The 19,152-nt window shown below is 35.1% G+C and overlaps 1 protein-coding gene and 2 long non-coding RNA genes across 5 annotated transcripts; 2 read left to right on the plus strand and 1 right to left on the minus strand.

The window, feature by feature from the left end:
* Positions 1-6,281: 6,281 nt before the first annotated feature.
* Positions 6,282-9,776, plus strand: LOC103437686 (putative pentatricopeptide repeat-containing protein At1g64310). Of its 3 annotated transcripts, none has more exons than XR_529723.4 (3): positions 6,282-8,049; positions 8,727-9,159; positions 9,382-9,776. XR_529723.4 is itself a non-coding variant. In XM_008376174.4 (2 exons), exons 1-2 carry the CDS (start codon positions 6,411-6,413, stop codon positions 8,744-8,746), a joined length of 1,659 nt encoding a protein of 552 aa, XP_008374396.3. In that variant the 5' UTR covers positions 6,320-6,410; the 3' UTR covers positions 8,747-9,776. The 3 variants fall into 3 exon arrangements, 1 of the variants encoding a protein (XP_008374396.3); XR_011582238.1 differs by having other exon boundaries at positions 6,320-8,049; positions 9,523-9,776; XM_008376174.4 differs by having other exon boundaries at positions 6,320-8,049; positions 8,727-9,776.
* A 1,866-nt stretch (positions 9,777-11,642) lies between these two features.
* On the plus strand, positions 11,643-13,045 carry LOC139197115 (uncharacterized). Its single transcript, XR_011582241.1, has 2 exons — positions 11,643-12,378; positions 12,648-13,045. It is a non-coding gene; the product is annotated as an uncharacterized lncRNA (long non-coding RNA).
* A 2,363-nt stretch (positions 13,046-15,408) lies between these two features.
* Positions 15,409-17,908, minus strand: LOC139197113 (uncharacterized). Its single transcript, XR_011582239.1, has 5 exons — positions 17,610-17,908; positions 17,451-17,524; positions 16,180-16,267; positions 15,935-16,034; positions 15,409-15,747 (listed from the first exon to the last, which is right to left on the minus strand). It is a non-coding gene; the product is annotated as an uncharacterized lncRNA (long non-coding RNA).
* Positions 17,909-19,152: the final 1,244 nt, after the last annotated feature.

Below are 19,152 nucleotides of genomic sequence, written 5' to 3' on the forward strand. Positions count from 1 at the left end.
TTAAAATACGTTTTGGTTTCATAAAAACAAACGAGTCATAATTTAATAATAAAATAATTAAAGTGAAGAAAAGTAAACAAATATGTGGGCCCAACGTTACAATAAAATTTGGCGTTGCCTACAACCAAGTGGAGAATATCACTCTATGTAAAATTTTAGCATCTCATTTGAAACAAGAAAATCACTTTTTTTGTCAAAATAGTCTACGTTGGATTTTTTACTTTTCCTTTCAATATGCTCTTAGGTCTATAAATCTTGCTTCCCGTTTGCATTATCAAAAGGGGTGTGATATCCACACACACACCCCATTTTACTTCTCACACATCTTTTTAATTTTTGACAATCGGATCGGATGAATTAAAGAATATCAACGAACAGAAATTAACAAGGGGTGTGTGAGAAGTAATTTGGGGTGTGTGGATAGCACACCCCTATCAAAAAACACAACGTGGCAGTGATAGGATTTTTCAAAGTTATTTTTTGGGTTCTTTAGAGAAAGACCCTTGAAACTCCTATTTTTCAAACAAAAACCCACATAATAGTAAATATTCAAATAAAACCCAAAATTCAAATAGACTACCATGTAGACAAATATGTAACCAATTATTACAACATATTTATAACTTATGCCACAAACCCCTAATTATGTCAATAAATATTATTAGTCACCCTAATTATGATTAGCAATTAACCCATATGGAAATTTACCTTTCTTGTATCATAAATATTAGTAACATGTATATATATACACTAATTTATCCATATTCATAAACAATTATGGGCACATTTTTCATATGAAAAAAGAAAATCCTTTGTATAATCAGTTATTTTGCATCAAATAATATTGTTTGATAAAAAAAAACAAACCAATTAATGTTCTTTATGTTGTAGGTAAATTATTTTACATAGATTAGACATTTTTTATTTGTTATTATATATGCATGTTAAAAATAATTTATCTATGTTTATATGTAAAATGTAAGTAAATTAATTTTGAATCAAATAGCATTTATTTTGTAGGTAAATTAAAATAGTAGTTACATTATTTTGGTCAAGTTAAACAGTGCCTAAATTATTTCGTAAAAACTAAACCAAGACAAATTATCACCATTAAAATGAAACAATAGATACGTTATTTTTTTTATTTGATTAAACAATAGGTAAATTATATTGTAGGTACATTATGTTTGTAAAAAAAAAAAAAGGAAAATTGAAAGTAGTAGATACATTATTTTTAACCAAATTTCCTTTATTTGTAGGTGAATTATTTGCATGCATTTATATATATATATATATATATTATATAAATTTCTTTTGAATCAAATAACATTTCTTTAATTTTATAAGTAAATTATTTTGCATGTATTATTACTGGACAAATTTTATAGTGCCCTTTCAGATTTTCATTTGGATAAGAAAATGACAAGATTAAATTAAAATTGTCAAATTTTATGCAAATTTGAAAAACAATTACAAAATCTTAAGGAAAGTATAACATTAGTGCTTTTTTTTTTCCAAGAAGCATTAACATACAATTTGTTATGATATATCAATATGCAATGATTTTAAACATTAATGCATTTTTTTAATTAATCCCTCCCTTCAAATCTGCATAGAATTTAATGTATACATTAAAATTGTAATTAGGGGTGTTTTAGGCATCTAAAAATGCAAAATGTGTAAAGGCAAATAGAATTAATGAATTTGCTTATGTGGAGCCTAGTCATTGGGTTTTATTCAGGTAAAAAGATTATGTCGGATTTTATGTAAAGAAACTTGAGTTTCAGGGGCTAAAGTCATATTTTTAGTTATTTATTTTTTTGCTACCGGAAGTGAGTGCTTCTTCTGCTACCAGAAGGGAATGATAAAGACATACTCCATTTAGTCTGTCACATACTCTTATTTAATTATGTTTGTCATTTTTGTTTGATTAATTCAATTTAATGATAGACCTAATCCTTTTCCATTTTTTTTATTTATCAAATTGTATTTGTCAAATTGGCATGTGCAACATGAAGTTTTTAGTCTAAAAAAAAAAAAAAAAATGAAGCACCCACAGTGCGCATTGGAGATTCTACTAAATTGAGGTGTATGGTAATGAGAAATTTTCATTTGTCATCAAGTTTTAATTTCAATGACACTAAACTTTAATAAATAATTGTCACGCGTTAAAAAATTACAATATTTTCAATGAACAAATGAAGAATTTCTTGTATGGTAGAGAATAAATGAAAAGAATGGATGGCGCGGCACAAAGCGATGAAAGGGTTATCAACGTAATCCATTATAAAACAAAATCTGGAATCCATTAGAAAATTGAGAGAAATCCCAAAGGGTTTTGTTTGATTAATTCTTGAATGATTGCTATTGGTACGTCCACATGACTTAAATAAAGATTACAAACATTTGGAACAACTCAAATGACTTCTAATAATTAAAACAACATTAGTTAAACATTAATCGGATGACAAACGAAGAGTCCGATTTTTATTATGAAATTTTAAACGCTGTTTTGGAGACTGAAATGACCCTGGATGGCCAAAATCTATCGTACGTCACAGCCGAAGCGATGTGTTGGGCTCGTGGCGTAGTTTCCTTTCCAAAAAGGTAGCACGAGTCTAAATCAGAGCTCATATGCAAGTTCCCACTACATCCTTTTATCTTTGGAAGGTCAATTTTCTCTTTGATTTATTCTGTCATTTATTCTACATCAATGGAAGAATTAGGGGTCAACCCTTCGAAAGTCCAACTAGAAACAGAAGCATATAATTATTGTCCAAACCCCTGCAAGTTAAAGTCTATAAATCTTGCTTTCCCTTTGCACTATCATTCATCTCCACGTTGTGGTTCGAAGTTATTGTTTCTGCTCCCGAAGATGAATGGTTCTTCAGCAAAGCTGGTGGCAATTACAACACTAGTGTTGCTTCTGGTGGGGGATTTTCAAGCAACTTGTGGACTACTTCCTCATGGTATAACTAATAATTATCTTCCTTTTATGAGATCTCCAAGCATTAGCATTAGCTACTTAAATCGACTTAGTTTTTACCAATTTTATTATTTGGTAACTAATTTCTTGCTTCTTGTGATTTTCTCATATAACTGAACAAGGTTGCTTTGAATGTCAAAGTGATATTTTGAGCACCAAAATGGTGCCCGTTCGCCGCAGCCTAAGACCATTCAATAGGCCGCCACCTACACCTGCTCGCAATAAACAGCCATCGCATAGACATGTTCCACTACCTCCCCCCCCACCCCTAAAGAAACTCTAAATCAGGCTTGACTTCCCACCCCACCCCCCGAGGACTATCTGGGGCACGCGTCGTTCATATTTTCTTGTATTTTTATTTGTTTTCTTAAGAGAAGTTAAGTTTATGTCCTCCATTCTTTTCTTGTATTTTTACTTTATTATTTCTACTTATATTATGAGCTAAGGTTTATGTCCCCTTAAGTAAGTGTAATTTCTTTTTTTTTTCTGATTCAATAAAATTTCTCTTGTATCGTTGAGGTTTGCTAAAAAAAAAATGGAACAAACCAAGCAACCAACCAAGAAACTAAAAAACAGAAAATTCAGCCATAATATTCAAGCAAGATTACCGATAGATATAATTGAATTCTAATAACATTCACCAATGCAATTGAATAAAAAAAATTGAATTCAAATAACTTCAAATTTCAACCAAAGAAAAAAAAGGACACATCCAATTTATTAAGCAAAGATTTCAATCGATAGGTGATGAGTCGATATTATTCTATATTTTTACCCTAATCTTAGTTATAATTTATTTGTTATTTTGTAAGAATTTTGATACTTTACTTTATATTTCAATTGTAGGACATGTGAATCTATTTTGAGCAAAAAACGATGAAATGAAAATTTTGTGGAGTAGATTCATGCGTCTTTCAAGATGATTGTGTCGAAGTTTCATAATTTATTTCTCAACCGTTTGACCGTAGTGAATAAAAGAAGGCTAATCTTGGGACAAAAAAAAAATAAATAAAAGAAGGCTAATCGCGCAGTGCTGGCAACTTGACGTTTTGTTCTTGTTTGGGCCATAAGTAATTCAAGATGAACTTTTTTTTTAGAAAAGTCCTTTTTATAAAATATAAGGTACAATTTTATCTTTCTAACGCCACCTGGCAGGCCTGATTTTGAGCAGATTCGACTAGGGAACATGTTGAATATTTGGTTGCCCAGATTGTCCTAGGATAGGATTGTATTTCCTAGTTTATTATTTTAATTGGGTTTCCAAATTTGTTGGAAGACCTAATTTAGATAATTTGTGCACACTATATATATTTAGCCGGGTCTTTTTCTAGGGCCAGAATGTTTTTAGACTTGGAGATCTCAGCTTAGGAGCTTTTGACGATTTGTTACAAGGGTGTTTTCTATCTTTTCTTCTTAATAATATTTGTACTTTTCAATTATAAATATGCGTAACTAATTCCTTTTGCTATGGCGAGTCCACGAGCCTCGGTATGAATATGTAGTTTCTTTTCAATTTGCTTATGGCATATTGCTTTGAATTATTAATCATCATGTTTAAACTATCTCTGTGTCTTAATGTTTGATCACCATTAGGATGTTTAGACAAGTAATTTGATGCAACTTCTGTTGGAATGTCATCCTGAAATTGAGAAGGGTTTCTTGTGATTGATAATTGTAATTTCACTTAAGGTAAATGCCACGTCGTAAGTGTTGCATGATTTTCAAAAGATTTTTCACAAAGTTTAATGAGTCTTGCATGCTCATATTTGATATGAATATCACAGACGGATTGCATGTTTAATATACGTTCAAGCTTGAATGCCATAAGTAGAATATGCATTAGAAAGACCTAACCTCCATGGTTTGCATGTATCAACTCATACGTAATTGATAGAACTGCATATGATTGATTTTTTCTTCAAAACTATTTAATTTTCTCTTTGCTGCCGAGTTTTTACTAAAACCAATTTCAATTCTTTTATTTTCTGTTTCTTTTATATTCTCAATTTCAAATCTTATTCAAATCTTGTTTTAAATAGTCAGCTAAGAATCGGTTTTATATACAATTTATTCATATTAGTTATGTGAGTTTTAAATACAAATGGTTCATACTACAATTACTTGTTTTCTTGCAAGTCCATCACCGTTCAAGCATTCCGCTAATCCGCCCGAGTGATGTCACATGGATTTTTATATTAATCGGAAGAGAAAATTGCCTACGTATATAGTACCTGGATGAGAACCATTAGTGTTTCCATTTGGCTTTGGAGTCTTAATCTCTACAAAACCACTAAAGCCAAAGTAAATGAATGTGATACGGTCGGTTTTTTTTTTTATATCTAGTAGTCATATAAGAAATTTGGTGTAAAATTATAAATGAGGAATGAAAAGTAGGAAATGTTGAATCCAACGATGTTAAGGGGTTGTTTGATGATTATTTTGTTTTTATTTTTTAGTTTTTGAAAACTGAAATCTTGTTTGTTAACATCATTCAGTTTTCAATTTTACAAAAAATGAAAACTAAAAACCAAAAAGTAAAAACTCAAGATCAAATTTTGAAAACTCAAGAAAGTAGTTTTTAATTTTCGATTTTTTTGTTTTTATTTTTCTTGAAAACTAAAAACTGAAAATAGTTACTAATCAAGATTTCAGTTTTTAGTTTTAAAAAAAGTGAAAACAAAAAATGAAAATTGGAAACGAAATTGATTATCAAACAGTTTATTCATTTTTAAGTAAACATTTACTTCTAATTGCGGGACAAAATCTAGCCGCTAGTTGCTAGCTCTGAATAACCAGCCCACCAATATGTTCAATTCCTTTATAACATAATTGCATAGGGTTGTGCACGAGCCGAGTGAAATTCCTAAACCTGGAATTGCTGGTGAAGCATAGATGGCAAGTAGTTATATGGATACCTGCTTTATCCGTACACTTTTTTTTCCAACTCTCGCAAGAATTGTTTGGGAGTCATCCTCAGATGTACTTCCACACTAACCTTCTCGAGGAATTCTATTGTACTCCGCGTAGGTATTTTTGTTTGCCCAGGAGGATCCTCGTCGGATCCTCTTTGTGAAGATCTTGGGGATCTTCCAATCACATTCGTTCATCATACATCGTGCGGCCAGAAATCATTGTAAATATTTTTATTTAAAATTGAATATAAACAGTACCTAATAAAAACTGACCACATAATGTACGATGAACGAATATATCCGCTCTCTTTGTTTACGATGGACTTAGCTGAACATTAATTTGGGCCCATATTTATCTCCCATTATTTCCGTTTTCATCCATTACTGCATAAAAACTATTGGAAGAGTGAAACGCTACCGTTTTATTTTATAAAGTGAAAAAGTAGGGCCACAACCCTCTTCTTCTTATTCGCAGGTTGCCAGAGCCCTCTGCAAGTAAACTTATTTTTCGAATGCAGGGGCCGTGCCTCTGCCTCTCCAAAGTCTACCAATCGCTATCAAGAACCAACCAATTGCATGCTCTGTTTCTCAAAACCCACCTCCGCCCCGACCCTTTTTACGCAACCAGATTACTCAGATTCTATGCAATCAACGGAGACCTTCGCTCTGCACGTCAAGTGTTCGACGAAAGTCCCCACCGGAGTGTCTACCTTTGGAACTCCATCATTCGAGCCCACGCTCAAGCATACAGATTTGAAGATGCATTTTCTCTGTTTTCTGAGATGCGTAGAACTGACATCAAACCGGATAACTTCACTTATGCTTGCATTGTACGTGCCTGCGCTGATAGTTTTGATTTGGATGGACTGAAGCTTGTGCATTGTGGAGTAATGGTTGCAGGGTTGGGATTGGACTCCATTTGTAGCAGTGCACTTGTTTCAGCTTACTCAAGACTCAGCCTTGTTGATGAAGCAAGCAGGGTGTTCAATGGGATTCGACAGCCGGATTTGGTTTTATGGAATTCGATGATTTCGGGTTATGGAAGTGGCGGGTTTTGGGATAAAGGGTTGCAGCTATTTAGTGAGATGAGAAGCATGGAGATGGTGCCGGATGGATACACAATTGTTGGGTTGCTTTCGGGTTTAGCGGATTCGAGCTTGATAAGTATTGGAGAAGGAATACATAGCCTTTGTTTGAAATGGAATTTAGATTCTAATGCTCATGTGAGCAGTGTACTTGTGAGCATGTATTCGAGATGTATGTCTATGAATTCTGCACATAGAGTTTTTAGTGGTTTGTCCGAGCCGGATTTAGTTACATGGTCTGCTTTGATCACTGGGTTTTCGCAGTCGGGAGATTATGACAAGGCATTGTTTTTTTTCAAGAATTTGAACATGGAAGGTAAGAAACCGGATTCAGTTTTGATTGCCAGTATGTTGGCTGTTGCTGCTCAGATGGCGCATGTAGGGCCTGGTTGTGAGATACATGCTTATGTTCTTCGACATGGAATCGAATCGGATGTCATGATTTCCTCTGCACTTATAGCCATGTATTCAAAGTGCGGCTTCTTGGGGATGGGTACCCGTGTTTTTGAGATCATGCCAGAGAAGAATATTGTTTCGTACAATTCTTTAATATTGGGTCTTGGTTTGCATGGACTTGCCTCCGAGGCCTTTAGAATGTTTGATGAGATACTCGGAAACGGATTGAAACCTGATGAGTCTACATTTTCTTCTCTCCTTTGTGCATGCTGCCATGCTGGCCTTGTCAAAGATGGCCGGGAAGTTTTCAGAAGAATGAAAGATGAGTTTTGCATTCAAGCTAGAACGGAGCATTATGTTCATATGGTGAAACTTCTTGGGATGGAAGGAAGATTGGAAGAGGCTTACTATCTAATTTTGTCCTTGCCTGAGCCAGTGGACAGCGGCATATGGGGAGCCCTTTTATTGTGCTGTGATGTATGTGGAAATTTGGACCTGGCAGAAATTGTAGCCCAAGGGCTCTTTCAAAGTAATTCGGAGAAAAGTGCGTACAGAGTCATGCTTTCGAATATATATGCTGGTGATGGGAGGTGGGATGATGCAAAGAAGTTGAGGGATTCCATAACAGAAGGAAAACTGATGAAAATGCCCGGGCTCAGCTGGATTAAAGGTAGTGAATTCTTGTTTGATCAAAATATTCCTTGTAGTAGGATTTAAAATTAGTGACAAAACAAGCTATCTGTACTAGGAACAGAATATTTTTTATATGTACGGAAATCTGACAAGGCTCTTACTTTCTGCGTTAATCGAATGCCATAAAATCTCGGATTGGTTTTGCTTGTTTTACCTTCTCTTCTTATAAGCAGCTCTCTAGTGATGCATAAAGAAGGCCAGAGGCAACTATTAAGATGTGAAGATGATAAACTGAAGGATATAATATTGTAATTATTAAGCTATAAAGACGATGTATTGTCAAATGCAACTGTCCGTAGCAGTGGATTTTATTCTGCTTTGTGATGTTTTACTGGAATTGAAAGTGTGTATGGAGGTGTACAAAAAGAAAGAAAAGTGTGTATGCAGTCAATCATTATAGTTGAGGGCCAACTACTTGTATATGGAAACAATCCTAACTATTACAGCTTTGCATTGGTACATATGTGATCCTGAATATATCAGACAGCTTAAAAATTATCCATTCACCCTCATTGGCTCCTTTCCATCCGAAGATCTCCAAACTTTATTAGATCCTTATACTTCCTTAGTGGCTGCAATTTGTTGCGCCCTTGATATGGTAATAAATGATATGTGGAATGTGCCTAATTTTGTAGTTTTCCTCTCCCCCATCAGGTCTCAATCGTTCTGCATGATCATTCGTCAAAGGCAGCAAGTCTAACTGCTCAAGAGTAGTGAGAAACTGCAAACCTTCAGGTAAAGTCTTCAGCCGCAAGCAACGGTGCAAGTGGAGGAATTTCATAGAATCTGAGTATTCTAGTTGGTGAAGACTGAATTCTCTAAGAGGTGAAGACAGAATTCTCGAAGAGGATTGGGGACCTAGGGACCTGCAATTTAGTTCCTGTGTGAGGGCGGTCATCGTATACTTGCAGCAAGCCCTGGTTGATCAATTCATTTATATTTTCTTCTGCTACATCCTCCATAATCTGCCCTGCTTTCTCTTGAACCACTCCTTCAGCCACTACTATCCGAATAAGTTTCCCTTTGGAAATCCAGTGGCTCTCGGGGAAGATGGAACTATATATCAAGCAGTGGTAAAGAGAATCAGGTAAATCTCTACAACATATTTTTTATGGAATACATGAAGAAGAAGCTGATGTCTCAGCTTCTTCATTGTCTTGAGAGTCTCTGTTTTCTTCCATCTCGACTTCAATGGTATTTGAACTAGCCATAGAGATCTACCAACTGCGTTTTGCATTTGCATATAGAAGAGAAAAATAGCAATATTTGTGAGTTAGAGCTTATGTCATACGGTATATGTGCTTTGCAGTTTGATCCTTGTTTGCATTTCCTTCTAGCCTGTTGAAGTCTTGTGGTCTTGTAGACTATTTCTTAGAAAGCTTCAGGATGTAGCTTTGTGATGGAAATAGATGCTTATAGTTTGTGATGGTTGAGCTTTGTATTGAAGCAGCCTACAGCAGAAGAGATGACGGAGAATCTGATGTCTCAACTTCTTCGTTCTCTTCGAAGATTTTGTTTTCTTCAGTCTCTTCTTCGATGGTATTTGAACTAGCCATATAGTGTTCTACAAATGTGTTGATAGCTTATGTTGCTTGATGTGACTCTGAGATGGTAGCAGATGCAAATTTGTGATGGTTAAGCTTTGTAAAATCACATTTAATATAAAATTTCAATACAATAAAAATATAACATGATTTTAATTGATATGGGATGAGGATGGAGATGAATGATAATGATAGTATGTACTACCAAAATTACTCTTTAGTTTTATTTTTTTATTGATTTCTTTTGTTACTTTGTTCTTGGTTCAAATGAAAACTCAACTATGGCATTGGAGAGATTATCTTTTTAGACTATATTTTGTGGACCATAGGATATGACGGTTGATGGTTGAAATCCTTCTTTAAACCATTAAAAATGGATTCAAAGTACCAATTGCCTCATTATGTGGTTTACAAAATATGGTTTAAAAAGATGATTTTCCTAGCATTTTTCTTCCCCCCATAAATTATGTTACAAATTTAAAGACCATTTTCTCTGCATTAGACCATTTCAAACAAGCATTGATGCCTCTCATTCATAAATTAACGAGAATCTAATGTGAAAAATATAAAGTTCAGGTGCCTATATCCAAATGCCTATTTAATTTGGAATGTGCCCCTTGAAATTGTTAGAGATAAATGCTAACGAGACTCTCTTAGCTAATGAGACTCTCTTAAAAGTGGGATTAGTCATAGATTCTCTGTCACCTCATGTTTTTTACACAATGTTTTAAAATGTTAACCCGAAGAATTGACATTAAATTGTACGATAACAGAGAGTCCACAAAGAGTACAACTTTTGAGAAAGTCCTAAGCATTTCTCATTCTTAGATATTTTTCTTTATGACACAAGGTTTGTCTGGCATACCAAGCTTGGAAACCATTAAAGGACTCATTTAAAGGGAGGAGATAGATTAAACCTCACAATGGGTAGTAATAATGTAGTTTAATTTCTCATTTGGCGATAATCGAATATAAAATCTCTCACTTATCAGTGAAAAAGAATACCATTAAACCGTAGTACTAAATGACAATAATTTCATACTCTTGGCTCCTCTTATTAAACATGTTTAGGGTTGGGGTGGGGGAGGTGTGGGGGTCTTTATATAATGATCTTTACCGGTAAACTCTTCAGCCACAAGTACAATTTTGGTCATAAATAATACTGAACAGGCGACAGTTGCTCATGAAACTATCATTTCGATTTGTTAGAATATAGGTTATCCCTAAATATCATCTGTGTTGGGCAGTAGAAACACTATGTAATTAAAGGAGTAGGATTCTCTCTCCTTCTATTACTATCTCCTTCCATCTCCTCCTCTCACATTCTTCTTTTTATCTTATTCTTTATATGAAAAATTCAAAACAAGATATAGACGTAGCATAATCGCAACCGTTTAAATAGGAGATGATGGAAGGAGAGAAAGATTAGAAGGAGAGAGAATATTACTTAGTAATTAAGATCATGAAGCGCTTGTCCGCGAAAACTTCAATTTTAGCCGCAAATGACAAACTTAAACATATGAAGGGATATGGGTATGTTAAATTCAAGTTCTTCATATTCATGACTAAAACTAGTCTATAATAAAGTGCGTGTTAAGAAAAATGCTAAAGATTTTCTATGGACTCTTTGATACTTTACAATTTAACATTAATTATCGTATTTATATTATAAAAGAACTGTTATTAGCACTCTAATAATCTCTTTTTACATTCCTCACAAGTATATTTTCTTTTTAATTATAGAAAGTTTGAAATACAGAATAAGATTTTTAAAATGTCAATAACAATTTCTTTTTATAAAATATTATACCAAAAACAAGAGATGATAGATAATTCATAAAAAAAATTTACTTTAAAAAAATTCTTCTTAGTATTTCTCGTGTGTTAATTCGTGTTGTGTTATTTTTGTGTCACGTGAGCAGTGGCGTAGCTAAGAAGATTGTGAGGGTAGGGGTCATTGGCGTACGTTGCACGCTTTCTTACTGTCTATATATCACAAAGCTTGTACTGAAAAGTGACCTTACTAAAAGCACGCAACTCCCTGTCACTCAGACTCCCACTTCTCTCTTGTCTCTTCCAGCCATTCACTCACTGTCACTCAGACAATCGCGACCACCCCATCACCGCCGTCGATAATCTGGAGGTTGTCGAACAACCGACGGCCTGTTTTGATTTTTCTCCAGATCGAAAGTATTCTTTTGAACCTATTGGTTGTTCGGAATAAAGAAAACTTTCTTTGTGTTGACTTGTTGTAACACTTGCAGGGCGACCCCATGATTTTAAAGCTCAAGGGAGAGGAACTCAATAATGTGGAGCAGCGGCGGGAACTGTTTGATAGAAGGCATATTCCTGATGTCAAAAGAGAATGCGTGGAACATGTTCGAGTGATGGGACACGAATTGTCCTTTTGGATACCCAAAACTGGTGGGAACTCAATATGTACGGGTTCAAGTTCGCGTTCAAGAAGCTCTAGCTCATAAAGTTCAAGAAGCATTGCTAACCATCTCATGGCTGCTGAAAACCATCCCACTGCAGCTGCTCCCACTACATATGATGACATGGACACGTATTTTGCAGCCTTGTCATCACTGAAAGATTACCCATGCTGAGGTGGTTCCCCCGAATGTTGGAGGAACGCGTGTTTGATTGGTTGGAGCATAGAACCCCAGCAGAGGGTAAGGAGGCAATGGCAAAATGGAGGGTGAATTGGCACATACCAGCTGTGCAAGAGACTCCATTATCTCATCTCCTCCCAACTTAGGGTAATGTTCTAAACTCTTAACTCCTTGCCTGACTTGCATATGCCATTTTGGTTCATACACGATATACGATTGCTCATTGTTTGACATTGCTGTACTGATTTTTCAATCTATTTTTTGGAAAAAGTGGAGTGCCATTAACATTTCCCTTCCAAAATCCAATTTTTAGATCATGCAAAGTGCATTGAGTTAGAGTAGCAATAGCTTAGAAGTTTCAAGTAGCAATAGATCATGCTGTACGAAGCCTAACTAGTGGCGTTTTTGGTGTGTAGGCTTGGGTATCCCAGACGAAGCAGAATTATAAACGCCCTTGTTGGAGATGCACGTTGTGCTTATTTTGTTCGGTGGGTTGAGGCAGATTTAGTAATCGAGTTTAAGGAATTACCTTCAAAATTTGCCAACATATCTACTAAATTGGTAAAAATTGAGGAAGACATCAAAAGGTGCCTCAAATAGAAGGACGAAGCCCGCCATTTATCTGAACAAGTTAAGCAAAATGTATTAGTTGTAAGGAGCTCCGCCAAAGTTGTAACGTTGCCAACCGGCGGTTCATTCTTGCAATAGCAATATTTGTGTTATGTGTAGGGGTTTTTATGCTTGGTTTTATGGGGACAATGACGGTCCTAATTTTGTTTAATTATTCTATGTTTAATTATTTCATATAACAATATTTGTGTTATTTGTAGCCCCGTTAATGATGACGGAAAGAACTTTCAATGCCCCCCTCGTTGAAATCGCTCGATGGAACTTTTACTGTTGCATATGTTGATATCCTCAGCGGCCAATCTGGACAATCTTTGTCCACAGGAAGCAATAACATTATACCAGTGTGCCAATGCATCCTCAATCCGTACGTTTAGAAAACATGAACTTCTTTCAATGCTTGATAACCAGCAAAATGTGTGAACACATTTTATTCAAACGCTTTTAACTTTAGAAAACATAAACTCCTTTAATGGCTTGATAAACAGTGAAGTGTGTGGAGAAACACAGCTTATTCTGAACTCTTGTAGCTTAAGAAAACATAAACTCCTTCCATGGCTTGATAAACAGCGAAATGTGTGCATAAACACAGTTTATTCGAAACGCTTGTAAGTTTATTTCTTTCACTCACATTGGCTCTCCGCCATCAGGTTTAGCAAATTCTTGCACCATAGAGTTGTTCAAAAATATCTTACACATGGAATGTGCCTAATTTTGTAGTTGTCCTCTCTGCCATATCGGGTTTGAGCCATTCTCCAAGATTCTCTGGCAAAGGCAACAAATGCAACAGCTCAAGTTCGGTGAGAAACTACAGACCTGAGGAAGCATTAGCAGGCGCAAACAATTGCGCATGTGGAGGTATTTCAAGCTCGGTAGTGCTCCCTCTTCAATTTCTGTCCACTCCTCAAGAACACGCGAAGCCATTGTGAGAACCTGGAGCTTTGGAAACCCACCAGCGCTACAGAATTCTGTCCCTATTCGTTTAGCATCATAAGCATTCCGAAGGCTAAGATTTTCGAAGTTGGGTAGCAGTTGAAATACCAATGATGAGTCATCGGATATATGAGAGTTGCCTAATGTTAGATTTGTAAGCCTTTCCGAGGAGCCAAACCAAGTAGGTAGCTTTCCTCGGATGCCTTCCAGGCAAAACTTTTGAAGAAATGGTGGGGGTGAATAAATCTGGGAGGATAAGATCTCCCTCGCTGACAGCGTCTTTTGCTTCTAGAGACAACGAAAGGATTTCTGACATCTTCTTTATAGAGGCAAGTAGCTCATTGATATTCTCTTCAGCAACATCCACCACTTCAAGTTTTCTGAGCTGTATCAGATTGCCTAACTCTTCTGCAATTCCACCACCAGAATATACCTGAAAGATCATTCAAGCTTCCTATTCCTACAGGTAGCTTCACCCCGTGAATATCTCGAAACATGTTGCATCACAGCATGTATACCTGTAAGGGTCAGAAGATCATTCAAGCTTCCTATGTTGAATTGTAATCTTGTCTTGGCCGAAGACAATTGATTCGGCCCATACACAAAGAAAGCTAAAGAGTTCTAGCAAAGTTCAAGTTGGTGGAATACATGCATAAATATCTAAGGCTTTTTGTAGAAAGATCTAGAATCTTGTAAAAATGTGTGGTTGTTAAGCATTAGCTTAGGTGAGGTGCTAAGCTATGTGATGTAACAACCAAGAGAGCAAGTAGTGAGAAGTGAGAGTGTCAAGTGAGAAGTGAGAAGTGAGAAGAAGCAACAAAGCTTCTAAGAGTGTTTGAGTGTTTCCTCTTGTACTAAGTTTGTGAGTGAATAAAAATCTTGTGTAATACTTTGAGTAGTCTTTCTTTCTCTTGCTTATCAATTCCGCTACATTACATTCTTCTTTGTGAGATAAACATCTCCAAAGTAGTGAAGTCTTTTTAAACCCCAACAAAGTGGTACTATAGCTATGGCTAGCAACGCTATGGCAGCCTTCCAAGTTCCAGTGCTTGACAACAACTTCGATAATTGGAGTATCAAAATGAAGGCCCTTTTTGGGAGCACACGATGTATGGGAAGTCGTGGAGAAAGGCTACACTACAAGAAAATATGGCTTAGGTGGCGACAGACATTCGTCACATAAACATGAAAATTCGTCACATTTGATTATATGTGATGAAAATCCAGCGTCACTATTTTCGTCACCTATACAGCGTCACCTATAATTCATGTGACGAATTTTACATTCGCCACATATTTTTAGTATTTGTAACGCCAAATTCGTCACTTAATAACTTTAACTGTGACGAAATAAGCATCACAAAACAAAAAAAGTCAATGACCTATAAGTTCGTCACATAACAAATGTATAAGTGAGGAATTTATCATCACCCAATTTGATCCTAGAATGCTATGGCTAAGAATAAGTGAGACTGAAAGCGTCACATATTCCTTTGACATGTGGATCAATTTGTGTCACATGTGTCAAAATCATAAACCTATCAGAAACAATTCGTGACGAACCAATAACCACATATTCCCAGCTTCGTCATCTAGAATTAGAATTCATAACAAATATGAGGCAATACTTTAGTTAATCACATTTCATTGATCAATAAGTTAGATTACATCTAATACATACACCAAGTGTATATCTGAAAAGCTAACATAAGCATCCTAACACCTCTAAACATATTGAGATGCTAACAAGATTCTAAGGCATTGAGTCGGTAACAAAACAGGTATACCGTGTGCATATTTTAAACCAACAACAAAATACATAATATATCATCAACCATGTCATGGTCTTTAGTTCATCACATGTATCATTGTCATTTGAAAGATCACCATCACTACCTCAAGTGCTTCTTGAATACTTTCTCCTTTAACTCCACCCTTCTTTTTCTTCATCTTATCCTTACATAATAAAAGAGAAGAAAATAAGCATTGGTGTCTAGAGAATAGCAAGTGCATTGAGAATTTGAATAACAAAAGAGAAGAAAATAAGAATTGAAGGAATAGTTAACAGTAAGAAGAACGAAACATAACAAAAGAGCCTATCTAAATTACACAATGAGTTTTATATGTACTTTAATTTCATTACCTTGCTAGCCTCCCTTGCATGTTGGATGAAATGGTTTTGCCCCTCCCTTGTGGTAATACTTTTGTTTCTTACAATTATATGAATTTTGCTTGAAAACATCCTACATTAAAAGGCCATTAATTAACAAGAAAAACATATCTAGTTTCATACCATAGACTACTTATTCATTGTAATTTTAAAACATTCAACTTTTATAAAGGTCAAATTGATATCACTACTAATGAAGGCTAAATTGATGTCACTACCTCTAGAGATGTTGTTGGTCCGCCCTTGGCTTGCAATCCTTCAGTTGTGCTATCATATCATCATTTTCCTTTTGCGTATCTGATTTCACTAATTTATCATAGCCTAGTTAGTAAGTTATCAAGACTCCAAATGTCAGGGCTAGATAATCTACTAACAAAAGATAAAATTAACAAAAAACTACTTAAATTATAATTAAACCTCTAAACCAATATGCGATTGCAAGAATATGAAGATCTGCCAAAATTTAATAAAAACCCAACCCCAACACCATTCCTAAAAAACAATAAGACCAAAATCTAACTTAGTATGGAAAAAAAAAAGGTGAATAACATATTAGTTTTCCAAATTCAATATCCTTCAAAAGGTGAGTTATGGAAGTTGTGGCTATCACTTAAGTTACCAAGTATGTTGATAAAGTGAGATTAAGATGAAAATACTGAAAGCAAAACAACCCCAAAACTTGCAGAGTATAAAACCTATACCAACAACATTTTGGTTTAAAAACACAAGCAAGAGAACTAGCCTTGTCAAAAACCATGACCAACTTGCAAACAACACAATCACAACAAGTCATCTAGATGTCAATCTTTCTCAAATTAAGGGATTAGACTTAATAAAGAATCCCATGGAAAGAGGAAACATAAAATCTGGCAGCATCAGTCACCCCATATCGTCTAATATCCATATGCATCATCAGTCACCCCATATCGTCTAATAAGAACTGAGCAGCTGAAAAATATATATGGGAGAAATATATGTGTTTCTTAAATCCTTCTTTATATAGTTTTTCATGGTTTTCTAGGACTCCAAATAATAACACCAATAAACAGAAAAGACATTGCCATTAATAATTAGAAGAAAGAAAATCATATATGATGGGGGAAATCATTATGCTTGCCCAAGAGACCATTTTCAATCTTTTTCAAATGCAAAGCACTTAAAAAAATTATGGTTAAAATTTCAGAGCTATTCAAAGCCAAATCAAACAACTTTCCTTTTCAATAAATGGTATCACCAACTCAAAATTTTTTACCTTCAATCACCATGTAAAACCAATAAGCCTAGAAAAAAAAATACCAACTTGCAAGTTCATAACAAACAAAAAATTGAAATAGAAAGACCAAATAAAACAACTTATTAAAGCCTTCATATGTGCAAATAAATCATTTGAATAATCCCCAACGATTACCCATAATAAAATAGCCAGGGACAAATACATATAATCTCAAAAGGAAATAGAATGTAGCAAGAAAAAGGAAGAAATTCTTACAAGTTTATTTGCTAAAGTTATTGATTAATGTTCCTTCCTTCAGTTTTTTTGTTTGTAAATTTGTGAATGTAAACCTGCAAGTTCCAAAAACAAATAGAAAAAGCCAGGGATATATATATTATTTATATATAAATCTAAAAATTAAAAACCAAATTTTACCCAATTAGAGTCCTTGAAAGATGGATGAAGAGGTCGGGGGCTGCTGGCATGCTCAATTTGGAGGCAATTACCTGCAAATCCAAAACCCTAAGTTAAAAAGAATGATAAAAGTTGAATTCGTTAACCATTTGGCCACATAGTAGTCTCGTAGGCGTGGAGAAATTTGGCATAGATTTATGTAGTTGGTGGAAAGGGTTTCTATGGTTCTTGGGTTTTCAATGGTGGCGTAAGAAATTGGAAAAAGGTTGAGACGCGACAAGGTGTGGATTTGGCTTGTTGGTTGAATTGGTCTCTAGGGTTTTTCGTTGTGGAGTGTGATAGACAACGAATAGATGAGAGAGGGTTTGAGCATTTGGCTAAGAAGATCCCGGTAATGTCGCGATAGAGAGAGAAGAGGATTAAGAGACACGTCGGTTGGCTTTGGTCATAGTGATGAGAAATGGGAAAAGTCTGAGAGACAAAGAAAGTGAAAGTGAAAGAGAATGATTTAGAATTTAGATGGGCTTTCTCAAATTTGTTTAATACTTTACTGTGTTTATTTTTTCTTTTATTTATTTATTTATTTACTGTTGGAAAAGTGATGAATCACTTTCGTCACCGAGAATACACATATGTGACCCTTTTGCAATTCCTCACATATCATACTTTGTTATGGTGCCATTGTTCCTCGCCATTGATTTTAGTAAGGACTTAAAAAATTTTGTGTCACCACTTTTTCATCTTAAAAGATATAAAATAATTTTAAGTGACACTTATGATTTTCGTCACTCCATTCTAGAATATGTGACATATTTATCGTCACCTAAGTGTTCTCAAATTTTATACCTAAAAAACTAGTCATGCGTGACGCTCTGAATAATTCATCACATACAGAAAAAATATTTGACGAATTTTTGGGCGCCACATAAAATTTGGTCACCTATTCCATGTTTTCTTGTAGTGCTACACTGAGCCAGAAGATGAAGCTACTCTATCCCAACCTCAGAATGAGAGTTTGAAAGATTCAAGAAAGAGAGACAAGAAGGCTCTCTACCTTATCTACCAAGCATTAGATGGCAATGGCTTTAAGAAGGTCTCGAGTGCAACCTCTGCCAAGCAAGCATGGGAGAAGCCTCAAACCTCTTACAAAAAAGCTGAACAAGTGAAAAAGGTTTGTCTTTAAGTATTAAGAGGTGAATTCAAATCTCTACAAATGAAAGGTTCTGAATCAATCTTCGATTACTTCTCAAGAGTCTTAGCCGTTTCCAATCAATTAAAAAGAAACGATGAAAAATTGGAAGATGTTAGAATTATGGAGAAGATATTACACTCGTTGGACCCCAAATTTGAGCACATTGTCGTGACGATTGAAGAAACTAAAAACTTGGAAGAAATTAGTATATAGCAATTAATGGGTTCCCTACAAGCATATGAAGAGAAACACAAGAAGAGGCAAGGGAATGCTGAGCAGCTCTTTAAGACGCATGTTCAGCCAAAAAAGAAAGAAGAAAGCTTCGACAACAAGAGAAGTCAATACGAAAGAAGTCATGGCCGAGGTCGTGAA

The sequence above is a fragment of the Malus domestica genome, chromosome 06 (assembly GCF_042453785.1).
Source record: "Malus domestica chromosome 06, GDT2T_hap1".
In the NCBI taxonomy this organism is placed as follows: Eukaryota; Viridiplantae; Streptophyta; class Magnoliopsida; order Rosales; family Rosaceae; genus Malus; species Malus domestica.